Below are 26,536 nucleotides of genomic sequence, written 5' to 3'. Positions count from 1 at the left end.
ACAACTTAGTAATTGATGAGCTGTGGGATGAATTTTAAAACTGAGAGTAGTGATGAGCTTTAGAATCTTCGCAGAGGGAGCATGAGTGGAAGAGTGCAACTTTTCTCAAAGGCAATGGTTAGCTGGTTCTATAAATACTACCTCGAAGACCCCACTAAAGCAGCATCCTCTTGGAACATGATTGTCCTCCCAAGATTGCTGCTTTATATTTCCTTTGGGGAAGGGAAGTAAAGTGAAGGTAGTGTGTCTTGAGTCCTGAGCTGGCCTTCCCAGGAGTAGCTTAATCTCCATAGCATCTATTGCGATTTCTCCCTTTTGGTAGAGAGAGACCAAATTTACCTTTTCACCTTGTGGCATCTTCCTTTTGGTCCCTTCAATTTGCTGGAGAGGAGGTGTTTCCGGAGCTTTTCGCCTCTCTTTCTTTCCCCCTGCTTTTGCTCCTTGGATTGCGGTGGTGGCGTTTTCTCGTGCAAAGGTGAGGTTTTTATCGGGCTTTGGTCGGCTTCAGTGTTGGTCGTCGAATGGTGTTCTGGCTTTTTATTCTGGAACAGTCCTTTTGCAGTGGGATCTGGTCTTTCCTGGATTTTTGTTTAAGATCTTTCTGAGACCTTCAGCTGCTGCAGATTTTAGTGTGAAGTCTGGTGTTTGGAAGCTCGGTGCGCTCCCCTGAGGGATCAAAATTGGATTTTGGCTTCCTGGTTGTTCTACTTCCAAGAATCTGGTGCCAAGGTTTCTGGGGTTATGTGTTGCTGACCAAGTCCTTGAGTTCTCATATGCAATTTCCTTTTCAGTTTTCCTGTTCTAAAGTTTCGATTTTGTATATGGTTTTCGTTCTTTGTTCTCGTTTTAGCTTTGATTTCTTTGGAAATTATGTGGTATCTGTTCTTCAGTAGATTTTTTGGCTTGCGTTCTTGTAATCCACTGCTCTTTTGTTGTAGTTGTTGGCTTAAGCAATGGAGTCCTTCCAATCCCTTCCACCAACCATCAATTCCCTGACCGCAATCACGGAGGCAGTGAAGCCGAGGCCGGAATCTGTCGTCGTGAGCTCCAACAATTCCACTGACGAGGTTTATCCTAAAGAATCCATTGGCTTTCTTGAAGTCTTCGTTCATCAAGCCCGCGACATCCACAACATCTGCATCTACCACAAGCAAGATGTTTATGCTAAGCTTTGCCTCACCAGCAACCCCGAGGTCACAGTCTCGACTCAGACGATTAACGGCGGTGGCCGGAACCCTGTCTTCAACCAGACTCTTCGGCTGGATGTGCGAAACGTCGACTGTTCGCTGAAATGTGAGATATGGATGCTCAGCAGGGTCAAGAACTATCTCGAAGACCAGTTGCTCGGATTTGCTCTGGTGCCCCTTTCAGACCTGCTGCTAGCCAACGGCAAGCTGGTGAAGGAATTCTCGCTCTCGTCAACTGATCTCTTCCACTCTCCTGCCGGTTTCGTTCAGTTGTCGCTCTCTTATGTTGGGGCTTCGCCGGAAGTCATGGCAATTCCAGCACCTCCAAAATCATCGATCCCCGATACTACTTTGCCGGATGCAGAACATGAAGACCCAATTCCTTGTGACTTTGAGAAAATTGAGTTTCCTGACTTGCAAGTTGACAACGAGAATCAGCTGATGGTTTCCGAGTATTTTGGAATCCAATGCACCAGCATGGAAACTCAGAGCTCAGATAGCTTTATAACCGTGGAGAGCGGCAACTGTCCTGATGAGGAAGCAGGGGTTCGCATTGTAGAGAGCTTCTCTGCTGCTAATAGTCATGATTCTTCTGTAGCTTTAAAGCATGACACTCCCGTAAGCAGTTTCTCCACCACTGAGTCACCTGTGGTGCTCCCAGCCACATCTCAATCTACCTCCGATCCGTTGTCATCCGTAGTGTCTCTGAGCCCGAAAGGTAAAACTTCAGATGTTATGGAGGGTGAGGCTGATTCTTCTGGAGGGACATCAAATGGTGCACTCTTGAAGCCTATTATCAGCATAAACATTGAACCGGAGCAACCAGTTGTTCAGCAGGATATTGTCGATATGTACATGAAGAGCATGCAGCAGTTCACAGAGTCATTGGCCAAGCTGAAACTTCCTATGGATATCGACAACGATAATGCAGCTACAGCAAATGGTAACTCAGGCTCTACTGCAGAAAATGGCAGCTCAGGCTCTGACAAGTTGCTGCCAACACCGAAGGGGACTGGTTCTAGAGTTTTTTATGGAAGCAGGGCTTTCTTCTGAACTTATGCGCTAAGTAATATGGGTGACTCTACCGTTTGCATTTTAACTAGTCAGTTTAGTTCTAAGCAGTGAACAACAACACCTTTCTGTATGTTGTCAAGTATCATCAGACAATAAAAGATGACTTGTTCAGATGACAAACTCTGTTTTCCCATAATTCTAGTGTATCTGTTGTTGTCTTACTCTCCTTTTCTGTTGGGCCTTGTGATCTGTCACTCGTTTATGTTGCTTCTGTTGTGCTTGTGTTCTTTTCACATGAATTCTTTTGTCTTTTGGTTTTGATCATAGGTTATGGACTTAGTTTCTCTTCTATGTAAATCCCAAAATAGTGTTGTTATTTTTGGATATGACACTCATGAATATATACATTAATAAGTGCAAACAAATGTTTAGTAATAAAGCAAAACATAGCAGAATGGATGTTGTTACTGCAACTGGAGTTTGGCTAGGTAGATTACTGGGGCATCTGGTGGTAGCAACTATGAAATCACAATTTCATTTCACACATCATGACTCTACAGTTGTGACCGATCTGATAAGATGTTGTTATTTCTTCCCCCGTTCCTGTCTTGTTATTTTTGTGATGCCTGTGGCCGTTCTTGAGTAGGCTAAAGATTAACTGAATACTGTCTGTTACATGGTTTTCTTGGAAACGAAAGTAATCTTCCTAAATTGATGTGGCTGTCTCATGCATTAAAAAATTACAGTAATTAATTGAATTGTCAAGAGACTGATTAGGTTGACTAATTTCTTTATCTAATCAATTACGACAACCGTTGTCCATCTTTTCTATGGTATCTATCATGCGATTAGCTTTTCTCCACAACATGCTAAAGTCTGTAGGAACAGGTCCTTTTTCTTTTCCTTGTCCTTTGCATCCGGTAAAAATATTGTCGACTACAATAATTAAACCCTGAAAGATGATCTCACCTGTAATTCTTGATGCTTGTTGATTGATGGCAATGACATGTGAAACAGGAGACACAAGATTTTATTGGAGTTGTCTTTATATTTAGTATGTAAGGTCAAACAGTAATATCATTCTTTGCATGATTATTAAGTTCTTTCTTTAGTCTGCAGTCCAAGGATTCTTTTGGTGATCCATTTGGGTTTTCTTGATCTTTATGTTCTTATATGGAGTAAATTACTGCAGCTTTGTCTGTCTAATTTGTAAGGTCAAACATAAATTCACAATTTGCATACCTCTTAATTGCTGTGGCTTTGTCTGTCTAATCCTTTGCCAGTGTGGTAAAACCTTATGCAGTGAAGTTGAAATATCTCAATGATAAGAAAATTGATGGCTTTTAGTCGACAAGAGGATATCGTATTTCAGAAGAATGGCTGTTCAGATGATCTCATTAAATTTAGGAGTTGGTTGGTTGATTGTTTTTACACAAAGGAAAGCTTACCGGATATAGAGTGGATTCAACTGGCATTTATTTCTAATGTCTGCAGGCTTAAACAGGTTTTACGTAGTTTTATTTCTTTTGATTACTTCCTCCTCCTAGAGGAAATATTGTCACTGTCAGAATTTTAGTTATAGATGGATGATACAGTCAAGTATCTTGTGTGATTAGCTCCACCAATAGTATTTTATCCTCCTAAATATTGAATAGTTTCTTTTCAACCAACCATCGTAAGCTTGTTTATTATGCTTCAGATGATGCAAAGAATAAACCTTGTTTCTTTACTGCTAGGAACATCCAGGTGAAACAATCTTATATTCTTCATACAAGATGCAGATTATGTCAGGAGCATTTGTGATTCTACAGCTGCACGATTTACGAGTACGAATCATGGATGAAAAAGTTGAATCCATCGTTGTTACAGATCATTTTCATAATAATACCGGGCAATTGACATCATTAGCTTTAATTGAAGAAATGCTTTTACAGCAGTAACCTCAGAAATGATAAGATAGTTTCTTTGAATTTTGTGCGCCTTACATCTGAATCAATCTTTGTGTCCATTAGTTAATCATATGTGATAATGGGAGCTTTCAGCTACCTTATTTACATAACACATAGCATGTTATAGCACAAGAGAGGCTTCCATTAGGTTGCCTATGGGTTACTCACCTGCCATTTCGATTTCTTCCTTGTTCTTTCAGGTATTCTTGGGACCATATAGATCTTTCTGGTTTCTAGTATGTTTCGTAGAAAATACTGAGATGCTTTATTATCATTGAGATGTCAATGACTGTTAATTTTTAAAGAGTCTCTCACATGCAAGCACTGGTTCACAGGTGTGCACTGTTAACTTTTATTCTTTGAATCATTGCTGTGTTTAAGTGAATAGCTGCATGTGTCATATATCTTACACTAACAAAAAAGGTCTTATGCAGATTAAGAATTCATCCCCCTGTTTGGAGTCCACAGATGTGTCATGATGCAGGTTAGCCATAGGTCTATGAAGTGAAGGTGTGAGATTGAACCAAGGAGCACAACAATACGATGAGTTCACTGAGGGGGAAAGGTATGCAATGAAAGAAGCTTTTCCAGGGTATTGACTCGTGAAATATAGTGCATATATGTGTAGATGTGTACTTGTACTAATAATATTTGACTTAGATATCATGACAAAATGATGAACTGTATACTTTTCTAAGTCTGTTTGTGCGAGTTGAAAGTAGGCGAGTCTTGCAGATCCTCTCATCACACATTTGATTGTTGCTTGCTCTGGAGAATTCTTTTCTGTTGTCTAATGGATTGCTTTATCTTAGAGGTTCATTTTTGCTGATCGGAGAGAGCGATGCTCTCTGACTTGTAGGATTAAGAAGATTAAATGGAAAATAAGAAAAAAATTTGCATGAACTCATATCGGCATAATCAGCAAATTTTATTTTTTTTCCTTCCTTTATTTCTTGTAGCTTACTTCATGCATAATCCAGGCTATTAGATTCTCCCTGTCATAATGTAATCATCAGTTTATCCTTTCATTTATGAATCATTATGATCAATGATTGTTAATGTTCTGGTTTTCTATCATTAGCTAATACTTAGAGGGCTGCCTTTAGGCTTGCTGAGAACTTCTACAGAACTATTAATTAGCAACAAAATTATTCTTTGGATCCATCAACAATTTTTCCAGCAAGAAATAGCCTACATATGCTTATCTTTCTTAATTGTGTAGCTGACAAATCAAATCTGTATAACTACTTTATTTCAATCTCCAAAGTTTGCTCCGTGGCAAACAGTATAAGATACCCAACTAGACATGTTTCTCCTGAAAGTAGTCTTACAAAAACAGTATGTACTATTATTGCTGGATTTCTTCTTAAGTTCCTGACAAACATCAAAGCATCAGTGTCCATAAACACTTTCATGGTTCAGCAATCATGCATCTCATGCAAGGATTTGCTTCTACAAGAAAGTGAACCATTTGGATGACCGGAAGCCATTTGTTTAACTTTTGACTTGCCTTTTCCTAACATGGCTATTTTTCTGAAAACCTTCAGCAATCTATTTGCATATTTCCTTTGTGCAGTCCAACTCAGAGAGCCAATGCAGCCACTAACATGGCCGAAGGGATTCCTCCTTGCGACGGCGCTGCCCTCCATAGCAAACAACCTAAAGCTTACCGTCTTCAGGTCTGTTTCGACTGAACCCTTTGATGTGTTCTGGAGGCTATGTTTCAGTGATGCCAGTTTCTTTTCGAGTGCCTGAATTCTAAATCTTGTGGACTCGTTCTCTGCTTTACTACCATGTGCAGGCCCCTTTAAAGAAAGATCTTCTTTCATCAAGGAGCCTAAAGACACAACAGGAGCCTCCTCTCCAACGGCGAGATCGTGTGGGCTTTCATCTAGCTTCTGGCTTTTTGGGACCTGAAACGTTGAGCTCGGAATGCTCCCGGAGAACTCCCCACAGTGAAGGTACCTGAAGGATTCCGAACAATGTTTGAAAGCTTGTTGTGTGTGCAGTTGCTGGACAAACAGTGCTTGGATTATGAGGCGCAGTGGCATCAGCTCATCTTGAACTGCTTGAATGCATGCCTCCTGTGATAGCTTCTGGCAGTTGATGTTGCTGCAGAGTCTTGCCTTCTCTTCATTGGATACCCAAGGATGTGCCTGAGGAAGCAATGAACAAATCCTAGCAACATCATGTAGCAGAATTCGAAGGAAGTGGCTGAATAGATTTGGGAGGAGTTCGTACCGACAAGAAGGTGTTGATTGCTTTGTAGAGATGGTCATGGGTGTCTCGATCAACCATTGGTACTGTCTCGACAAGTTTCATGAATCGATCAGGTCCAAGCTTTGGGTCAACGGCAATCTGGGAGAGATATATGTCCCACAGTTCTGCAACAGTTGAGCTACTATTTGCGGCAGTCGTCTCGTTCCTGGATGATACGTGGATCGAGACCACCCTCTCCATTGTTTTGAGCTCGGGACTGCTTGCTATGTTCTGCAGTGTGTTGTCAGGGAGGAGAAAGTCTTCCGCTTGAGCCAAGTGCAAATGATATGCTACAAGATCTTGCAGCTTCAGTCTGATACTATCAGTCAGATTAAGCGAAAGCGACATCGAGAGCAATGCGAAGTAGAATGTCACAGGGACGATCTCAGCGCTGTTTGCAGCTGGAAGCAGCTCGAGGATGCCTCGTAAGATGGCTGAAACCTTGTTGCCAGCAGTGCCAGTTCCATCTTCTTCGGCTGTGTTCTCCCAGAACTTGTGAGTCTTCTTCGAGAGCACCCATTTGTTTGCGTAGAAGACGACGACGGGGCTCACGTACTTCTCCTTCATCCCCTGTCTTCTCAGGGACCGGATTATTCTTCTGAAGAATTGGAATGGCAGGGCTATGAGATCCTTGATCCACAGGTCTTGCCCGGCAACCTCCTTCACCGCCTCGGAGTCCCAAGGCCGGCCGGCCAAGGCCTGGAGAGTGGGGACGGGCCGGTCTCGCCTCTGCTCCGGATCGAGTATCTCCATGCAGGCCATGAAAGCTAAGGACTCGACGCATCGGCTCACGATCAGAAGCTCTTCTGCCATCGGAAGCAACGTTTGACAGGTCTGGAGAACTATCAGCGTGTCATCCCAGCTCTGCAGCACCACTTGGTTGAGGTACAAGTCGGAAGTCTCGCACAGGTTTCTGGAGGTCTGGTCTTCCGTCATCTGGAGGAACTCGGCGGCGCACCGGAGCGCCGAGACGTTGAAGGGGTCGAGAGGAAGCGGAGAATCGTAGGCGAAGAGCGCAACCATCTCGAAGGTCTCCGAACCACCGGGGAAGCTGTGAGGCAATTCGACGTCGGACGACGACTCGATCAGTGCCTTCTTGAAGTACCTACTCCTTGAGATCAGGGGCAGCTGCAAGGCACACAAGAACACCATGGACACGTTAGCAAGGAGAAACTACCACAGCTGGTATCATAGATAGCCGCCATGCTCCTTCGATTCTGACCATGTGCAGATTGAAGATCTTGCCATGAATCCGGACACAGACTGATGCTGGTGATCCAGTCTCTTGGCTCCTGACATCATGGGATTCAGAGACAAACGCATCAGGCAGTGAAGAAGGAGAGGAGAAGCAGCAAGAAAATGATTGTTGGGATCAAAATAAGCAATCGAGAGCCACTGATGAAGATCATCACCATGTAAATACCACTTTCTTCAGCAAGGCTGCTGGCTTTGGACTCGAGAATGGACTAGCTCGAGCACTGGTGGAATCCATGTCATAGACTCCACTGCAGATCAACCCAGCTCAAGTTCCACACTGGGATGCTAATAGAAGAGAAGAGAAGATGGCACGGAGGATGCTGAGGGAAAGCTTTGCAGGGAAGGAAGCTGCCCGGTGTGTCACACACTCTCATGCAGACTCCCCTGTTCAAAGTCTGAGATCGAGTCAAAGGGGGCACAAGAACAGTGACTGAGGCCGCACGAATGGGGGTTGAATCCGAGCTTTAAGGCTTGGAATTCGGGGGAAGGAAAGGATTTTGGAGAATTGTGTGCTGCAGGGGAGCATAATAAATCCCCATCTATCTCTCTCTCTCTCCCCTACGCAAACTGCGTCACGCTCGACTACTCGCCTACACCCTTATAATATACGTCTGAGGGTGCGCCATCGGCGTCTTCGTGTGAGCTCCTCCTTTGGATCGTCGCAACGCCGGTGACGGCACGGCTTCGGTAGTCTCATCGGATGCTGCTTTCTGCTCGCGAACTCCCAGAATTCTGGATATCCCAAGGCGCCACGCCCTGACTCCGCCATGTGTTCGTCGCAATGAGACCGGTGACCGGGCTGCAGATGGCAGCAGCATCGAGGATGTTAAAGGGTCAGATTACCGTAGGATCCGTTTACCCGAATCCACACTATTTCGGGTCGGATTCTTTTTAGAGAGGGAAAAAACGAGGATATCTTGGTTTGTTTGTTTGTTTCACGTGCAATGCACATGCTTGAACTTCTCGTGCTTGGTTTTCGTAAGCTCGATCAATCAAATTAAATAATTATAATTCTAATAGATATTATTATAATAAAATATTAGGAGTTTCAAGTTTGGATCTATGAACATTGTGGCTCTCTTTTTGAATGTCGTGCGCATGTCATCCAATTTTAATAAGAATAATGTAAGATTGATGCATACAGAAAGCCGAAAAAAAGGAAGCAGGTGATAAGTTTTGGTTTTTGGTTTTGTTTTACTGCTTGGAAAATAATGGGCCTTTTAATGTTTTGAAGGGATAAGCCATGATCCATCTACTAATGTGTTATTGTGTTTAGAAGAAGATAATGATACTAAGAGGGGTGAATTAGTGTTATAATAGTAATTTTTTATTTAATTTTAAAGTTCGATCAATAAATTTGTATTGAAAACGTCATTAACCAAAAATATAAGTAAAGTAAATAAGTAAGTAACAATAAATCAAAAGTAAAAGAAGGGATGTAAATCGATTTATAACGGTTTGACCTTTTCGACTTACGTCCACTCTCGATTCTTTTTCTCTTGAGATCATCGACTTTCACTATCAATTTTGTTTTCAACGGACGAAAATCAATTACCATTGTTATAGCTTTTCTCATTTTAACAGATTTAGGAGAGAACCTTCACATCGACTCTTTTATAAGATATCTCATCTTCTATAACTTAGAATCATCTCTAAACTCAAATAGAAATAAGAGATTCAAATAATACTCAAAGAGAGAACTACAACCTTTTACAAACTTAAATTTTGATATATCAACCAAACCTCGATGGGGTATTTATAGGCCCCCAAGAGGCTTCAAAATAGAGCCAAAATTTTTAAATCCTTGAAACTTTCAAAATATGGCCGGTACTACTGTCACAACTTTTGACGTCGCAATTTCGAACTTTCGAGCGATACCATCATTGTAATTTTTGAATTCTGGGTGGTACTATCGTTGACGAGCACTATTTGTGGTTGTCGGTTGACTCAGGTGGTACCATCGCCCAAGCCAACTCAAGGCTATCGTTTTAACCTTCTAACAAGCCTAGTTCAGTCTGGGTCTAAGCTTATTGGCTTTCTCGATAAATTGATAGAGTTTTGGCCTAATACCAACTTAATTTGTCCTAGAAAAATGTCGAATAAGATTTTAATGATTCAACCACATATATGATATAATTACGAAGCTTTTAGCACATTGTACGTCATTCCGACATGTTATCCGATCTTCTAGCACTTTGTCCAAACCTCCGGCACATCGTCCTTTCCTTCACCATATTGTGTGATCTATTGGCATGTTGACCTTCTCACAACATTCGATCTTTTAGCGCAATACCTGATTCTTTCGACACGATGATCTAACTTACAGCACGAAGTCCAATCTTTAGCCTATCGAATCAACTGGACGTTCAATGTCAGATATGATGCTTTTCTCGGCACATCGTCCTTTCCTTCACCATATCGTCTGATCTATTGGCATGTTGATCTTCTTACAACATCCGATTTTTTAGCGCAATACTTAATTCTTTCGACACGATGATTTAACTTATAGCACGAAGTCCAATCTTTTGCCTGTCGAATAATCCTTCAACTGGACGTTCAATGTCTGATATGATACTTTTCTCAGCACATCGTCCTTTCCTTCACCATATCGTCTGATCTATTGGCATGTTGACCTTCTCACAACATACGATCTTTTAGCTCAATACCTGATTCTTTCGACACGATGATCTAACTTACGGCACGAAGTCCAATCTTCAGCCTGTCGAATCAACTGGATGTTCAATGTCTGATATGATACTTTTCTCGGCACATCGTCCTTTCTTTCACCATATTGTATGATTTATTGGCATGTTGACCTTCTCACAATATTTGATCTTTTAGCGCAATACTTGATTCTTTCGACACGATGATCTAACTTATAGCACGAAGTTCAATCTTTTGCTTGTCGAATAATCCTTCAACTCGACTATCAATGTTTGACATGATACTTTTCTCGGCACAACGTCTGAGTCTTCTATTTTGAAAATTTGTCCTTGATGGTTCGAATCCTGGATCGATATATTTTCTGTATCATTTATCTGAAAAATATATTAGTTCATAAACTCATCAATTAATTTCATCGTCAAAATCTAAAATCTAAAATTATTCAATAGTAAGTAACTTAGGCCTAAGCGTATATGATAGAAACGTGCAAATGTTCATCTCGGAGAGAGCAACGGGTCGGGCTGATCACGACTCGGATGGCATCAAATTAAGCCACTCTATTTTTTGTTTTTCTTGAATTTTGAGGGTGATGGGATGGTTTTACATGCGTTCTATATGCAAAATGTGTTTCAAAAAATAGTCATGCATTTATTTTTCTTTTCCTTCTGTACTATTTTTTTACTTAAAATAATAATAATCCATGACGGGATATCCATATGGTATGGCTTCCATGCAAAAGGGATTCCAAACAAATAAAACACTGGCATCATCTTCTTGGCTGTAGTTACTGTGGAGTCCATCCTCATAATTATGGATCAGATCAGCTTTTTGAGGTTATCGGGGTCTCAAACACAACAGCCCGAACCGAAAGCAAAGATGAAATGTCTATGGAAGTTACAAATCCAAACATCATATTTGGCTGGGAAACATTAACAGAAATCTAACAAAGGAGGTGCGATGCCAAGAATATATTGCGATGTACACTTGACCATTTACCGATTCAGTCAATCCGGAGGCGAGAGATTGCGGCACCGCCGGCGTCGGGTGAGGCAGGAACCGGCGCCCTGTTGCGGGGATCGGTGGCAGTGGCCGCAGAAGGAGGCCGAGCCAGAGGTGGATGGGGTGCAGAGCCATCGTCGTCGATGCCGTGAAAGAAGGGGTCCGTGAGGAGCTCGGAGGCGGAGGGCCGAGCCCGGGGCCTCGCGAGGCAGCGCTCGATGAAGGCCCTGACCTCGGGGTCCTTGACCTTGGCCATGGCCGCAGGCCTCACCCCGGCCGTCACCTTCCGGTAGATCTTGGCCACGCTGTCGCACTCGCTGTAGGGGATCTCGAGCGTCACCATCTCCAGCACGCACATGCCGAACGAGTATATGTCCACCTGCTCTGTGTACTCCTCCTCGTATAGCTCCGGTGCCATGAACTCCGGTGTCCCCAGTATCGAGTGGGCTGCATGGCTCTTCCCCACGATCGCTGCTAGCCCCAGATCCCCTATCTTTACCTTCATGAGAACAAGAAAATAACCAAAATAAAGATCCAGAATATGGAAGAAAGAAGGTGCTTGTGCAAAGCTGCTTCCTTCTGATATTAGAAGAGAGCGTCGAAGGTCATTAAATCCCCTCAAACGAAAGATGCAGCCAAACGTTTCCAGAGACATAATCGTTGGGTTCTCATTTGCTACGAGCAAAGGGCTGGCCTTTGACGCCGTACCTGGCCGATGTTGCCATTGATGAAGACGTTGGAGCAGTTGAGGTCGCGGTGGATGATGCAGGGATCGTGGGTGTGGAGGTACTCGAGGCCCATCAGTATCTGGCGAGACCACTTCTTCAGGGCCTTGAGCGAGACGTGGCGGTGCCGCTTCCGGTACACCCGGAGGTTGCCGGAGGTGCAGACCTCGGTGATGAAATTGAGCGTGCTGCCATCGTCGTCCGTCCACACGTTGTAGAGCGCGATGATGTTCTCGTGCCGCAGCGTCTTCAGCAGCCGCACCTCTGCGAACAGCCGGTCAAGCATCGGCCGGTCGTCGCTGAAGCTCCTCAGCCGGACCTGGTTCCACGCCACCTCGATCCCCTCCTCCTGGTCGAACCCCCGGTACACCCGCTTCACGGCGCCGGCGCCCAAGAGATCGTCGTACCGCCCGTACCGCCCCGTGGGATCGATCTCGACGAATGGCTCCGCATCTTTATCCGCCGGATCTGGCTTCACGCACGGCATCCTCGATCAAAGGCCCTAACTATTTGAACTGAGAGACCAAAAACCCCTCCATCAGATTTCTCGATAACCCCAGTCCTCTCCGCACGCGATCAACATGAATCCAAAAGGGTCGAACAACCGTACCTTGGCACGACGGAGAACTCGAACCGGCACGGAGATCAGATGAAGACCAAGAGGAAACAGATCACGAGGAAATACGAAGTTCTCGACTCTTTCAGATACAGATTCGTCGAAGCCATAGAATATCCAATCACGAGAGCTACAGAAACATCAAGAAGAACACAAAGTACTTGACATCAATAACATGATCACGGCTTCCGAACTGAAATCTAGAGTGGTCCAAGAACTGGTTCAGAAAGCTATAAAGCCCTAGAATCTAATCCGAAACGAATACAGAACACGAAGAAGTCAGGGGAAGGTGACGGAATTCGCATCGGTACCTTTTGGTGTGAATCAAGACCGGTGAAGCGGCGGAGAGAGGCGAGCGCGTGGAACCGCGGAGGAAGAGGCGGAGCAGAGAACGGCCACATGAAGGGAAGAGAGAAAGGTCGGAAAGGCAGAGGTGCCATTTATAGAGGAAGGAGCGAGGTGTTGGGATACCGAGTGCGGTCGGTTGCGTGAGTGAGTTAAGAGGACAGCCACAAGAATCATATTCCAATTCCACCCACAGCTGTCCAACTCACGCCTTAATGTTCACGCTCGCGATCGATCTCTCCGTGCAGGGGATCCGACCGCTTGATCTCGTATTCACAGGCTTGCGTCGTCGGTGGGGGGATTAGTTTGAGACACTCGAGCCCGCACCCACGAGGTTCTCCACTGGGAGTCCATGACCCAAAAGACGCCACCTCGTGCGGTACGACTAAGTCACGCAGCGACAGCGGTGGTAGATGTGCGGGGCCATGTCTCCTGCGGTCGCTTAATTCAGGGTTCGACCGGCGAGAGCAAACATTTACCCGCGCCGGTTGCCCGTCTCAACTACCGGCCCTTTTATTTATGATACCGGAGGGTCCCACGTGGGACCCGGGAAGGAACGGGCCGCTACTTTGGGTACTGGACCGCGGGGTCGGGTTCGTTGTGCGGGACCCACGTCGACGTTTGCTTATCGAGGTGTAATGGGGGTGGGTGGAATCGGGGGATTTGGAGATCGGGAGGGAGGGTTAGCGTTGGGACAGGAGGCGTCCGATCGAGATCGGACGAACGAGGTTTGAGGACATGTCGGATAATGCAAAATTATCATTTAAGTAAAATAAAAACGTAATTTATCTGATAAAATAATAATAATTTATTATATGAGCTCGAATCCAATATTCGTCAGTCAAAAACGTATATCGTAATGGACTATTGACTGACGACACCACAAAATGAAAGTCAAAATGACAGTGTTTGAAGTGGTCAGGATTTGGTAAGAGACTTCGCAGTCTCAGTAGCCTGAGAAGAATCACATGTAAAGTTGAGCATTGACCGAAGTTGCTGCAGATGAACAGTGTCTTGGACAACTGAAGATCCAATTGACTCGATCTGGGCACGCTTTTCTTTTTCTTTTCGAGCTCCAACTCACATGAAACATCACATATGATACGAGCAGATAGATTGCAGTGAAGGGAAGGGGAAGAGGTAGAAGAAGAAGAAGAAGAAGGGACCTCCGAATGCATGGCTCCTTTCACTTTCCTTTAAGGCTTCCATTAATTGCAGGACCAACTGGGGGCTGCTTGTGCAAGGTGTAGTTCAGATATGATGCAGCTTTTGAGCTGGTCCAGCTGGGGAAGGCAGCTCTGCCTCTCGAAGAAGATCTTTACCTAAGACAGAATCCAAAGAAAAGGGAAGGAAAATTGACTGCGTCTCCAACCTTTTACCACCACGAAAGGTGGAGGAAGCCGTTGAATGGACTCATTCTTCCTGATGCCTACGCCAGCCTTTTTGATCGGATATGACAGATCTAACTTTTTCACCTCCGTGAAAGCTTCGGCCAGTCGAGAGAAGAAGAGTCATCGTTATTGATGTGTGTGGGATGAGCAAGTTATGGGTCTGAAATATCCCAATTGAATTCTGGAAGAATCACATAAAGTTGAACGATAATTACATAATAGAAAGTCTTAAGGTCAGTTCGTCAGTCTGTAAAATTAAATTCTCATGTTCGTCAGTCTGTAAACTCCATTCCATGTCTAAGACAGGAACGATATGATTGCGCGAATAAATCTTAGCCCTGCAGGTAGTGTGCAGTATCGGACGAAAGTATCATCACTCTACTCCATGTTGATCATCGTGAAAGCTTCAGCCAGTTAAGCAAAGAATCATTCTTTTTGATGCGAGTGGGAAGGGAGCAAGTTAAATGAATCTGAAATCTGCGAATGGAATGGTAGAAACGTGGAGAGTGGTGGAAGAACTCATCACATGGCAGGTGGGGTGGCAAAGTCAAACACTCATCTTCTAAGTCACAGAAGACTCGCCGGCCGGTTAGAAGAGATTGATTGCTTCGATGTTTAAAATGCTCACTTTAAGCTCTGTTTGTCTTCCATGATGGAAGTCTTAATCATTATTATTGTTATTGTTGTTGGATCGGAATACCCCTATACGAAGAGTTTGATTTAATCTCGACTCTTCGTTAGAATTAATTGTGATATAGAATATTATTATCAACAATCAAATTAGTTAACATTTTAAAAAAATTATCGAATAAAAATTAAAATTCTTAACATAAAAGTAAATGAAATTCATGTTTTAAATGTTGAACTTTCAATTATTAAGAACATTAGATACCGATCGATAAGATGTAATTATTTGTTCATAATATATATTTTATTAAAAGTGACGAAGAGAAGATTTTATTGTTATCAGAATCCCAACTAAATTAGCAATCTGTGATGTTAAGTCCTTCCCATCTTAATGCTTAATATTACCAAAACCATTGCAATCGATTCAAACATACCATAATTTATCAAAATGTATATGGGAACACAAACATTTCGGCAGACAATCCATGGATTATATATCGAACTAATCGACTGACTTCGCTTTAAAAGTGAGTGAAATACTTGAGAAAATTGCATTTTTGTTCCATTCGCAACAACAAACAGAAACGTGACAGTCTTGCATGGCCACAATTCCACTGTTGATGAACTCCACAGAGATAACCAAAAGGTGGAGAAATTTTCATTGAACTGTCTTATTCACCGAAAGCTAATAGCAGAAGATTGCGCTGTCTCAAAATTGAGATGAATATTTGGGCAGTCTTTGACAGCAATCTCGATCACTTGTAAAGCTGCTTTATTCTTTTGGCTGCTTCCAAAATGTTTGCTCTGTGACCGAAGGCGCTGACCCGGATAAAGCCCTCGCCTCCAGGTCCAAACCCACTTCCTGGGGTGGTAACGACATGCGCCTTCTCGAGAATCTCAGCGAATACGTCCCACGAGCTTCGACCTGGAAACTGTACCCAGACATATGGCGCATTTTTTCCACCATATACATTGAAGCCAAGTGAGCTAAATGTATCAACGATTATCTCGGTATTCTCTTTGTAGAAGTTGATAGTTTCGGTCATGGCCTGCGAAATAACAAATACTCTGAAGCGCATGCATCAACTATGATAAAAGTAGCTCAACATGCACAGAACTGACCTTCAGTCCCTCGGGAGAAAGACAGGCTAGACCTCCAGCTTGAGCGATGTTCGACGCACCATTAAAGCATGTACACACAATACGGTTGAAATCCTTGGCAACAGGGAAACCATCAGCAAAAAGCAGTTCTTTTGGGACCACAGTCCAGCCGAGGCGAACACCGGTGAACCCAGCATATTTAGAAAAGGACGATATTTCAATAGCCACCTACAAAATAGGAACCCATTTGTCATTACATGTCAAATATTTAGTGATCATCAAGAGAAAGCAGTTGCTATTCAAACTGAAGGTTGAAGGTGACATATAAATGTGATACCATTTTTTCCTAATTGAACATATAGATAATACTTGCCCTTTTCAGAAAGCAAGGTTGTCATGTGCCTGGAAAACCTGTCCAAAAACAATTTGGGAAGGAACTCACCTCTTTTGCACCAGGAATCTCAAAGATAGTACGTGGACTGTCATCTGAAATGTACATGGCATAAGCAGAATCATAAACTATGATTGACCCATTATTCTTTGCAAACTGCACTAGATGGGTAAGTTGCTCTCTTGTTGCTGCTGAACCAGTTGGGTTGTTCGGTGAACAGAAGAAGATGACATCAGCTTGTGAGATAGTTGACAAATCAGGGAAAAAATCATTCTCAGGTACACATCTCATGTATTCGATGTCTCCATATTTCTCAATATCCTTCTGGAATAAGCCAGTTTGCCCTGTAATAACACTTGAATCAACATATGCCTGCAAATAGTAGTTCATCAGTAGACACAGTTCATAGCAACTTCAAAGATTAATTCCCAAACAAATGAACATCCATATTAAGTTTTCAAACATTGCCATTGGCATAATGCTATCCATCGAACAAAAATGCCCCAAGTTCAAATAATACATGAAGTCGGAAATATTGGTGCTCCAAAAAATAATGAAAAATATGTACAATGTTAATTATATACAGAATTGCAGAAGTAGTCTTCTATAATATAATAGAGAATAGAAAAGCAAAGTGACCAAAGTGTACATAGTGTAGACTTACAGGGTATGAAGGATCTTGAACAGCCATTTTCACTTCAGATCCAAAAAGAAGCTGCCACAATTATAAAGCTGGTAAGACATCTTTTGTGCAGGTTAGCCAGTTAACCAGTTATCAACATGAGAAAACATGTTCATAAACAATAAAATCATAGTAAGTAGCAACTGGCCAACATTTTGATGGTCCCAAGTGAAAATCTTGGCAAAAATTTAGGAGAAAAAGACACTAAAATTTAGTAAAAAAGACAATGTGAAAGCACAAATTTTGAACAGAACAACCTGAAGGCGAGAGATATCACATTTTGCACCATCTGAGACAAATATATCAGATTCTTCGATACCAAGATCTTTGTAGTATGTTGAGGCTATGGTAGCCCTTAGTTTCTGCAGAAGAGTTCAAAGAGGGCTTGTCACAATCAGATTAAATTATAATCGTGATGCATATTGATATGCGTTACAAAAGAATGTACATTGACCATAAAATCACTACACTAACATGCTGAAGTCAATAAAGATTAACATGCACTGTGCAGTAAGTATAACCCAAGTATAATGATTGGGTCCCCTATAATCACAAATTGTTAAAGAAAATCCTGATGAAAACTAAAAACAAAATTAAAAAAGAGAGCAACAGGGATTATAGACAATCAAATATGTTTTTTCAATTTCTTCTAAGGATCTTATGCTGTATAGTCTTATGGATGATGAAAGAAACATGTTAAATAAAAGTCAAAAATACTGAGTCTAAATGTAAAATGGCATGCATATTGAATTAAAAATGTTCGAATCTCTTAGCATCTTTTATTGTTCAATCCTTCTAGGAGAAAGTCTAACTTGTTCATATAAGGTACTAATGTAGCCTTCAGGGGGGGGAAAAAGGAGGTTTTGGCAGCATGTGACTGCATGCCAGTCTACAAGATTACTCCATGTGTACCAAATACTAATATTAACCAACATATAAAAAACTGTCTCATTGCAGAATCAACATAACAATGGCACTGTACCTGCTAATGTGCCTCCACCCAACATCTTAGCAGGTTACAATCAAAGCTTAGTGTGCCTCCACCCAACATCTTTGTTTATCACCCAACATTTCAACAGCACAAAGTCCCCAAGATTGAAAAACCTCCAACATCACCACCGGACATGGGTGCTTCATATTGGTGGTTGTATCCACATCTGAACGTGTAAAAGTATAATGCCTATAGGATGCTTCTTAGAAACATAAAGAATATTATCTTTAGGTACCCAAATTTTGAACAATTATTGAAAAAGATCAGTACCTTTTGGATATTTAGGGGATACTTCATGATAATTATTTGGAAAACTTTATTCTATACAAATATTGACTTGATGATTATAGAAATGGATATATCATTTGACAGGTCTTTTGTATGTTGTTTGTATAATGATTGAGGAAATTAAAGTCCTTGCTACCTTCTCTATACTCTTTGAGTCTTGACAAACTATGTTACCAATTATAACAATTTTATGATGAATAATTACTCAATATTCATCATGAATTATGACATAAGTACCTATTCTATCAATTACAGAAAATTTTAAACATTAAAATATACATTTCTAGCAATCATATGCTTTTACTTTTAAGCTTTGATATATCGACATTTTTGTATCATGTGATATTGATAGCCTAATCCATAGCCCTGCTTTATAGCTATAACATATCTACCCATCTATTCTAAGCATGTACAAGAGAATAAAAGAAATAGTGTTGGGTATGAATTTATTATATTTTATTGATCCTTTCCGTATGCAAGAAGCAACTTTGGTTTGCACGAAAATTTTTGAAAACTAAGAAATGAAAACATTGAAATAAGTAATTAATGGCCACCACATTTATCGATCTATTCTAAGATAACATGTACAAGAGAATAAAAAGAAACAGAGTTATACACATATATTACAAATTTTCATCCTCTCCATATGCAGAAAACAACTTTAGTTTGCATGAAACAATTCCTTAACCAGAATAAAAATAAGACATATCCAAACCCTAAAAAACATAACTTTGCAAAAAGTAATTAGTCACCTTGTCCCCTTGTTCAGCTCCATAACCACTATATCCCTCAACAGTTGAAAGAAAATGTGCCCTCTGCATAGCAATAATACATAAGAGTTACTATTCTTACATGCAGAAAAAGAAAATTCTATAAATAATTCAAAGTTCAAGTAGTCATGAACAGTACACGAAAACTATGTAATGTTACAATACAGCAAACTGCAAACATGTTAGACTAGAAAAAAAAATCCCTCTAGAAACTTCTGTGACAAATGGAGACCACTGAAATGATTTTCATAACAAAGAAAATCAGCCTTTACATAAAAATTTAGAAAATCAGAAGACAATTTACTAGCTGAATTTCCCACCCTTATAATATCATGAGATACTCTTTAATGACATGCCATTTGACAGCTTAAGAAAAATTTTGCAATATATACAACTCTTTTTCATCTGTTTCTTGTTGTTAAACATGAAGCTTAAAAATAATTACTTGTATTACTTTCCGCATAAGTCTTGGCATTTCTGCAAGTTACTGGCAGATGCAAAGAATCAAATTTTAAGATCAGAAAATGACTAGCATCAAGTATTTCATTTGAAATTTTTTAGATACTTAGAACAAATGTGTCAAATTAATAAAAAAATTTCAGAAAGAGTATCATAAAATTTTAAAAATGAAAGATTTACAATCATAAATGAAAATGATGAGTGGGCAGTAGTTAATTTCTAGGTCAGACTGGATGGATCTGCTGTCTCTGAGTAATGGTTACATGTATTTATGGTACGAGCTTATAATTTTTCTTACTATAAGTTATTATGTAGAGTCACTCTTCATAATAAAAGGTGTCAAACTCAAGGTTTACAAACACACCAGCATTATACATGTGAGACGATGGAAGTATACCACCATCTAATTCAAAGCACATACTTGTGTGACAACATAAGTTATTAGATATATTGAAAAATTACCATGGCCATGGAAGAAGTTATGACTTCTGGAATGGGTTCTGTAGTGTCACCAATGCCAAGACTTATTACTTGTACATCAGGGTACTTCAACATGTGTGCTGACCTTCTTCTAGCGATCTAGCTTCAATCAAATATGGACAAAATATAAATAATATTCAGACCCAGCAAAAAGTGAGAAAAAAGTACTCAATTGAACATATGAAACCTAGAAACTTGATACAAATTTGAGTACGAATATCATGCAACCAAGTCAAGAACTGAATGGAACAATATACTGCATCATAAATGTGAAGCAAAAAATGAATAGGCATTAACATTCAAAAAGTGCAAGTTATGTCAGTCTCCAAGCCATTATTATAGCAAGTTAAATGCCATAGATACACTGGTTAAATGCTATCACCAACAATACTCTCCCTGCATGACCACATGCCAAGCACAAGCAAATTTTTATGACTAATGATATTTGGTCCAAGAAGTAGGGTAGCATAGTCAACCAGCACATGTGATGCATGCAATTATGTATCATGCATACATCCATTGTCAGAGAATATATCTTAATACATAGTATATGTTACACTGTTCCTTGGTATTAAGCACTGAAGAAAATATAGTTCCACATAGTAAACAAATACATAGTATATGTTACACTGTTCCTTGGTATTAAGCACTGAAGAAAATATAGTTCCACATAGTAAACAAATATATTTTAGAACTAGAAGCCCAATTAAGGTTTCCATAACAATCGCCATGGTCCAAACAGCCAACTTGTACATTCCATGTCTCGGTGTGTAACGTAAATGGTAATAACTTAAGAAGGGAGCCTAGATGAGTGAGCAGGTTCTAAACAGTGCATTTTTATGTAAATTGCTAACCTGGATAAAAGTTTCTTGAAATATATTGATATTTCTAAGTAAGTGCACACATCTGGGTACAGAATCAAACTGACCAAATCATTAATCTGTAGTTGGAGAGCAACGTTTATAAAATAAGTTATAGCCCATGCATATGCTGGGCCTTCCAAATTAATAAAAGGAAGAAATGAAGGATCAACTCCATCCACAGCCAATCAGTATGGTTAAAAGAAGCCACTTTGGCACCCAGGCACTGCCTAGGTTCTTAACCTGGACCCTAATACCTAGGCCTAACCACTTTTTCACTTCATCTTAGTATAGCCTATAAGTAAGGACCTAAGATTCCTCAAAAAAAATTTGACATATGAAACAATGGATAAAATGTGCATTGAATGTGAATTATCCTTCTAGTCATAAATTGATTTCTAAATGGATAATTTGTTAAATTAACAACAGATAAGAACAGTCTGACTTCTCGAAATAGACGATATTCCAGAAAATGACAGAAAACTTTTCAAAAAAGGCAATAACGAAATAATACTACTCACCTCTGGGAACAGATAACCTGCTTGAAGCTTAGCCATATTTGCATTTCTTGTCACCTTTGTCTTGTAAGCTTCAGAACAGTTGATATGTTTCAGTTTGCTGAACAGTTTAAATAATAATTATTCTGCAAACATTTAGGAGACTATGATTTTTCTTAATTACAACATCGTCCTGAAAAATGTTTCCCTTTCAGAGGCTAACAAATATGAGCATTCACAATCAATCAGTGGAATAGCAGATGCAATAAAAAAAATAATCCAACAACAGTTGAAAACATATACATTTTTCTGTTGGACAGCGTACAAAGAGTGATCAGTGTATGACAAATAAAAGTGAAATCTGCTAAGCCTGTATCCAATCTATACATGTTACTACCAAAAAAACCAGAAAGTTCCTTCGTACCACTATATGTTACTATCAAGTAATAGTATAAAAGAATTTTATCTGCTAAAGAATCACTAATTTTGAGAGATAAGAACTTATTTTTGAAACTAATCCTCCAAAACAAATGCTTAGTTGACACTATTGTATTGACTGTTTCTGAAAGAAAGGACATGAAAACAAATGATTGCATGTTCAATCCTAAACTCATGGTAAGCAATTAACACTCAACTAGTGAATAGCATGCAGCAGCTGGCAATGGGCAAGTTGCAACAGCTGGCAATGTGTCCATCCTGAAGCATGCATCGGCTGGTGACAAAGTTTAGAGTTCTTAATCTTCTTTAGTTCCTGTTCCCTTCCCTCTTTTCTCCTCCATTTCATCCTTCTCTCTTCTTCTCTCAGTGGCCAATGACGGCATCCAGAATCCTCTTTGTTCCTTTTTTTTCTCATTCTCCTCTCTTCTCCTCCTTTCTTCTTCCTTTCCTCTTCTGTCTCCTCATTTTCTCCTCTCTTCTATTATACAGGAATAAGCCTGTTGTCCAAAAACTAGAAGTAGAAATACAGAAGACAGCAGTGTTACTTTCTCCCTTATTATGTTTGTTAACTTCTATACTCTCATGTCTCAGTAATATTTTCTTTCTCTTCTGCTCTTCTTCTTTATCAAATTTTAAAGTACACATATTATGCCCTCTTAGAAACTTTGACATCGATGGAAAAAGATGATGCTCCTTATACATGTTCTGCCTACTCCTGTACCAAATTCTTCGTCAGAAAGCAGTGAACAAAACAAAGGATTTATCATAAATTAGAACTCTAAACTATGTTATTCATATAAAAGATCTCCTAATTACCAATTAAGATAACTATTTTACAGTATCTGCACAACTTTCATTTTTAATAAATCCTGAACATTGTTCCCAGAAACCCTAACAAAAAAAATCAATCAACGGTCATTTGGTTGAGATTTTAGACTTTTAAATCACAAGGGGGAACGAAATTGCTCCTCAGCAGTTGAAGATTTGCAGAATGTAAACGACACTTTCAACAACAAGAACGCTAACAGTATTTGCAACCCAAGTCAACTCTTCAGACATGAAACGAGCAAGCCATTACTGACAAACCAATTATCCATTTATCAAGAATCGATTCAGCGACTGTAAGAAGCCCACAAGGATCACCGACCATGCAAAAAGCTAATTTGCAAGACAGTTTAAGGTTACCAGTCTGCTCAGCAGAAGGAGACGATATGCACTTGCAAACGCCATGTTTTCTGCGCGGAAGAGACACTTCCCACGACCTGCGATCAAATTATAAACTAAGATAAGACGGAATTGAACAACGCCAGATGAAAACAAAAGAAACAGATCGAGCAATACTCACCTGCTGTTCTTGTTGTTGGATGGGAGACGGCCAAAGAAGGCGGAGGTGCTCGACGAGATAGCCGCCGGGATCTGCAGCGACGACGCCATTCCCTTGCGATCGTGAACAACGACAACGGCGACGGCGACGACGACGACGACAACAAAGTTTGACCGCTATCCCCCAAACCCTAAAGCGCCGCGCTCACTGCGTTTAAGCAAGCGGAGGCCCGACTCCCAAGTGTGAGATCTGAATTCCAATCAGCCGTTCCTATGAATGCAGGCTACACTGATGAAAAGTGATGTGGCAGCTCACTAGGGTTTCAATAAGTGGGGCCCCGCAAATAATAACGTCATTGCCTTTGACGCACAGTCCCAAGTTTGAGATCTGGGTTCGAATTAGCTGTCCTTATAAAACCAGGCTACAGTGAAGAAAACTGATGTGGCAGATCACTAAGGTTTCAAAGAGCGGGGACCCACAGAAAATGGACCCCTCTCTCTCATGCGCGCTTCATAATGGTCGGAAGCCCCCTATTCATCATCTTTTCTTGTCCCGCTCGTCGTCGCTTGTGAGCTCGACCGCTTGTTGATGGTCTACGATGTCCAGACTCCGCTGCGCTCTCCAAAGCGACCCTTCCTCTCTTTCCTGCTTGCGAGGTTGGTTCTTAATAGTTAGTGTTTAGAAGTCCTCCATCCTTTTGTCCCTCCCATCTCTTGGTTCTTGTCCCTCGCATACTGATTTCTTGGTTCAAGTTTCGGACATCGTATTTCCGACTCATTGACTCGATCGTCGCAAAATTTGTTTCTTTTTTTTCTCTCCTTGTTGTTCTTTTACCCTTTTACTTTACATTAGGGTTCTGAAATCTATAAAGAATATGCAATTTAGACACAACTTTTAGCAAGATTGGATTTTTCGCCATTTGTTGGAAAAAGATGAGATCATGGAAGGTATCGTTCCTTTTCGTGTCTTCGTGCGTAAACCCTCTGTGAATCGTTTCAGTCCTGCTGCTTAACTTATTTGTTAGCTTCAACAATGTAGCGATGTAGTATGTGCTGATCATGCACTTAATAACGTCACTGGTGAAGGTTCGGAAGGCAAACTGAAGGAATTGAATTGGGCAACTCTTCCGTCGCGAAATTCGCCATCACCAACCACCGCTCGGCGTCGGAGGTTGAAGGGGCTGCAGAATCCCCATCTCTAGGCTCCATCGACTCCTACAGCATCACCTGACGCAAGAGCGATATCTGATATCCCATCGAGACAAATCGTTCTGATAGCATCACAGGAAATAAAGTAGAGAATGAAGTCTCAATTGCAGGTCATTTGCAGGTTTCCCAGCACAAGTAGATTATCATTCCATCAAGTTGCTCGGGGCAGTTGAGATTGTCTTTGAGAAACTGAAGCTTATGCTGGTTGAGCATTCAGAGAAGCTTAAGATTGCATTAAACCATGCAGGCTTTATTGAATCTTTTTTGTAACCTGAGTCCAATTATAATAGACTTAGATTGGGCACTTGCATGCTAAAACAGAGGTTGCTTGTAGAATTGTCTCAAAGTCATCTTCTTTGATAAATCTGTACATGAAGTATTCTAGCATCAGCCTTTGAAGAGATGAACAGAGGATAGCTTGACTTTTATTTGTATTTTCCCCTTGAGCTCCAATCATGTGTTTATTTGAAGTGACAGCAAATAATGTTGTTGACCATTACTAAGGGTGGAAGGTCTGTGTTTGCATGGCTTTCCTGTGTCAAGTAACTAGCAGTGTGATTGATTCATACAATCTTCTGTTTACTGTAATCTTCATCTGGTTCTCTAGAGAGTGAATGTTATTGACATGATGATCCACACATTTGATCATGATCCCAATTCCATCAACATAGCAATGAGTTTATTGTTGATTCTGAACCTTTGTTCATCATGAAACCTTGTCCAGTGGCACCTTGAAATAGACCATAATGATGGTGATGGCTACAGCTTGGTTGTGCAAGTCCAACCCAAGGGGGAACCAAATTGGCCAGTGCACCATTATCTCGACCTCAGCTGCTTTAGCTCTTCTTCATCATTGAACTCTTAAGCTCCCTTTCAAATCAGTTGATGGGGGTCATCATTTGCCTCTTCCCTGGAAGTGGGGAGATGGACCTACTGCTAAAGTTTGATGCATACACCATCTCATAGTTTCTTTCTTGTTATCCCTCCCTTGCTTCTCCATTTGGGGCTTTCTCTGTCTCTCTTTGTGAGCAAAATGATGACTTCCTAAACCAAATTCTAGGTTTAGATGTTCTCTTCCTTGGGGTCTCTGCTCAAGGAACACAAGGTCAAAGTCAACCATCAAATGTTGGTGGCCCAAGGAAGTGTCACAGGAGGTGATTAATGCTTCTCACCTGCACTAGCCATTTAGACACTGAGTCAGACATCATTGTGGTGGCTAGAATGCTTAAAAGCCAGTTGTAATGGATTAAGCTTGTAGGTTTTTACTACTCCTACTTCTGGTAGTCATTGTTTTGGCTTTTGGGACTCGTGGATCAACAGCAAGCCATGATTGGAGTCTTAGAAATGTCCAAAATGAGTTCTGGGAAGAAAAAACCTCAATGCCAAAAAAAGTGCTGCCATTTATTGAGTCAAACTCATAATGTAGTAAGTTCATATCAAATCTTCCTTGTGTGTGTGGAGAAATTGTTGTGAACAACCAGAAGAACTAATATCCAGGGAAGTAACAAGAAGAGGCACAGTTCATGTAGTAAGTCTTTTGGCATTTTCCTCTGGATCTTTCACAAGCTCCAACATGAATGTTCAAAGAAATAGCAGAAGATTTTACAGTTAGAATATCTGAACATTTTGCCACCTACACCCAGTCAGATGTATTTAATGAAAGAATTATGTAAGACAATGAGGGTGTGTTTTGGTTATGGAACACCTCAAACTTCTGGCAGTTGCTTGACAGCATTGAATCATCACCAGTTTGTAGTGCATTCATTCACAAGCATTTTTAAGCAATGTTATCAAAGCTATGAGAAGGAACTCCTTTTCCTCTTTGTTCTACAGGTTCACAGTGTGTTTTTGTCTACTCTAGGAATCAGTATTTTTGAACACGAATGAGAAGTTGGTCTCAGGTAGGTGTCATGGCAGGTGGACTTTTCTCTTTACTAGTGCATGATGCTCTGCAAACCTAAATCTGGTCTCTTTCTTCAAATCTTAAACATCCTAGTGTCTAATGTTTTTGATA

The 26,536-nt window shown here is 41.0% G+C and overlaps 4 protein-coding genes and 1 long non-coding RNA gene across 10 annotated transcripts; 2 read left to right on the top strand and 3 right to left on the bottom strand.

Moving 5' to 3' along the window:
- LOC103990382 (uncharacterized) lies at positions 1 to 2,422 on the top strand. Of its 5 annotated transcripts, none has more exons than XM_009409508.3 (3): positions 28 to 475; positions 624 to 729; positions 939 to 2,422. In XM_009409508.3, the coding sequence occupies exon 3, from the start codon at positions 954 to 956 to the stop codon at positions 2,238 to 2,240; it is 1,287 nt and encodes a 428-aa protein (XP_009407783.1). In that variant the 5' UTR covers positions 28 to 475; positions 624 to 729; positions 939 to 953; the 3' UTR covers positions 2,241 to 2,422. The 5 variants fall into 5 exon arrangements, with proteins under 5 accessions (XP_009407774.1, XP_009407791.1, XP_009407783.1 ...); XM_065093223.1 differs by having other exon boundaries at positions 36 to 475; positions 563 to 729; XM_018828285.2 differs by having other exon boundaries at positions 36 to 475; positions 552 to 729.
- Positions 2,423 to 5,403: 2,981 nt separating this feature from the next.
- Positions 5,404 to 8,042, bottom strand: LOC103990402 (BTB/POZ domain-containing protein At5g48130). The gene is made up of 4 exons (XM_009409528.3): positions 7,822 to 8,042; positions 7,632 to 7,701; positions 6,392 to 7,537; positions 5,404 to 6,306 (listed from the first exon to the last, which is right to left on the bottom strand). Exons 1-4 carry the CDS (start codon positions 7,899 to 7,901, stop codon positions 5,569 to 5,571), a joined length of 2,034 nt encoding a protein of 677 aa, XP_009407803.2. The 5' UTR covers positions 7,902 to 8,042; the 3' UTR covers positions 5,404 to 5,568.
- Positions 8,043 to 11,192: 3,150 nt separating this feature from the next.
- On the bottom strand, positions 11,193 to 13,122 carry LOC103990410 (probable serine/threonine-protein kinase WNK11). Its single transcript, XM_009409540.3, has 4 exons — positions 12,982 to 13,122; positions 12,665 to 12,800; positions 12,038 to 12,569; positions 11,193 to 11,828 (listed from the first exon to the last, which is right to left on the bottom strand). The coding sequence occupies exons 3-4, from the start codon at positions 12,539 to 12,541 to the stop codon at positions 11,331 to 11,333; spliced, it is 1,002 nt and encodes a 333-aa protein (XP_009407815.1). The 5' UTR covers positions 12,542 to 12,569; positions 12,665 to 12,800; positions 12,982 to 13,122; the 3' UTR covers positions 11,193 to 11,330.
- A 2,332-nt stretch (positions 13,123 to 15,454) lies between these two features.
- On the bottom strand, positions 15,455 to 23,546 carry LOC103990419 (probable LL-diaminopimelate aminotransferase, chloroplastic). 2 transcript variants are annotated; one of them, XM_009409551.3, is made up of 10 exons: positions 23,336 to 23,546; positions 23,176 to 23,252; positions 21,577 to 21,644; positions 20,178 to 20,294; positions 19,239 to 19,301; positions 17,465 to 17,569; positions 17,190 to 17,240; positions 16,577 to 16,897; positions 16,156 to 16,362; positions 15,455 to 16,082 (listed from the first exon to the last, which is right to left on the bottom strand). In XM_009409551.3, exons 1-10 carry the CDS (start codon positions 23,422 to 23,424, stop codon positions 15,789 to 15,791), a joined length of 1,392 nt encoding a protein of 463 aa, XP_009407826.1. In that variant the 5' UTR covers positions 23,425 to 23,546; the 3' UTR covers positions 15,455 to 15,788. The 2 variants fall into 2 exon arrangements, with proteins under 2 accessions (XP_009407826.1, XP_064949294.1); XM_065093222.1 differs by lacking the exon at positions 23,336 to 23,546 and having other exon boundaries at positions 15,562 to 16,082; positions 20,178 to 20,298; positions 23,176 to 23,249.
- A 314-nt stretch (positions 23,547 to 23,860) lies between these two features.
- Positions 23,861 to 24,950, top strand: LOC135598083 (uncharacterized). The gene is made up of 2 exons (XR_010481486.1): positions 23,861 to 23,970; positions 24,400 to 24,950. It is a non-coding gene; the product is annotated as an uncharacterized LOC135598083 (long non-coding RNA).
- The last annotated feature ends 1,586 nt before the right edge of the window (positions 24,951 to 26,536 follow it).

The sequence above is a fragment of the Musa acuminata genome, chromosome BXJ2-1, assembly GCF_036884655.1.
Source record: "Musa acuminata AAA Group cultivar baxijiao chromosome BXJ2-1, Cavendish_Baxijiao_AAA, whole genome shotgun sequence".
Taxonomy (NCBI): domain Eukaryota; kingdom Viridiplantae; phylum Streptophyta; class Magnoliopsida; order Zingiberales; family Musaceae; genus Musa; species Musa acuminata.
This window is presented reverse-complemented; position numbering and strand designations above follow the sequence as displayed.

Bases quoted from the DNA above. Each gene is read 5' to 3' on its own strand.
- LOC103990410 (XM_009409540.3), bottom strand. From the start codon at position 12,541: ATGCCGTGCGTGAAGCCAGATCCGGCGGATAAAGATGCGGAGCCATTC. The intron at 11,829-12,037 runs GTACGGCGTCAA...GTTCTCATGAAG, and splicing joins TCAATGGCAACATCGGCCAG to GTAAAGATAGGGGATCTGGG.
- LOC103990402 (XM_009409528.3), bottom strand. From the start codon at position 7,901: ATGGATTCCACCAGTGCTCGAGCTAGTCCATTCTCGAGTCCAAAGCCA. The intron at 7,538-7,631 runs GTCAGAATCGAA...TGTGCCTTGCAG, and splicing joins AGATCTTCAATCTGCACATG to CTGCCCCTGATCTCAAGGAG. The intron at 6,307-6,391 runs GTACGAACTCCT...TTGCTTCCTCAG, and splicing joins CAATCAACACCTTCTTGTCG to GCACATCCTTGGGTATCCAA.
- LOC103990382 (XM_009409499.3), top strand. From the start codon at position 954: ATGGAGTCCTTCCAATCCCTTCCACCAACCATCAATTCCCTGACCGCA.
- LOC103990419 (XM_009409551.3), bottom strand. From the start codon at position 23,424: ATGGCGTCGTCGCTGCAGATCCCGGCGGCTATCTCGTCGAGCACCTCC. The intron at 19,302-20,177 runs GTAATTTTTCAA...ATTGCTATGCAG, and splicing joins TAACTTCTTCCATGGCCATG to AGGGCACATTTTCTTTCAAC. The intron at 17,241-17,464 runs GTTGTTCTGTTC...TAATTGTGGCAG, and splicing joins GTGATATCTCTCGCCTTCAG to CTTCTTTTTGGATCTGAAGT.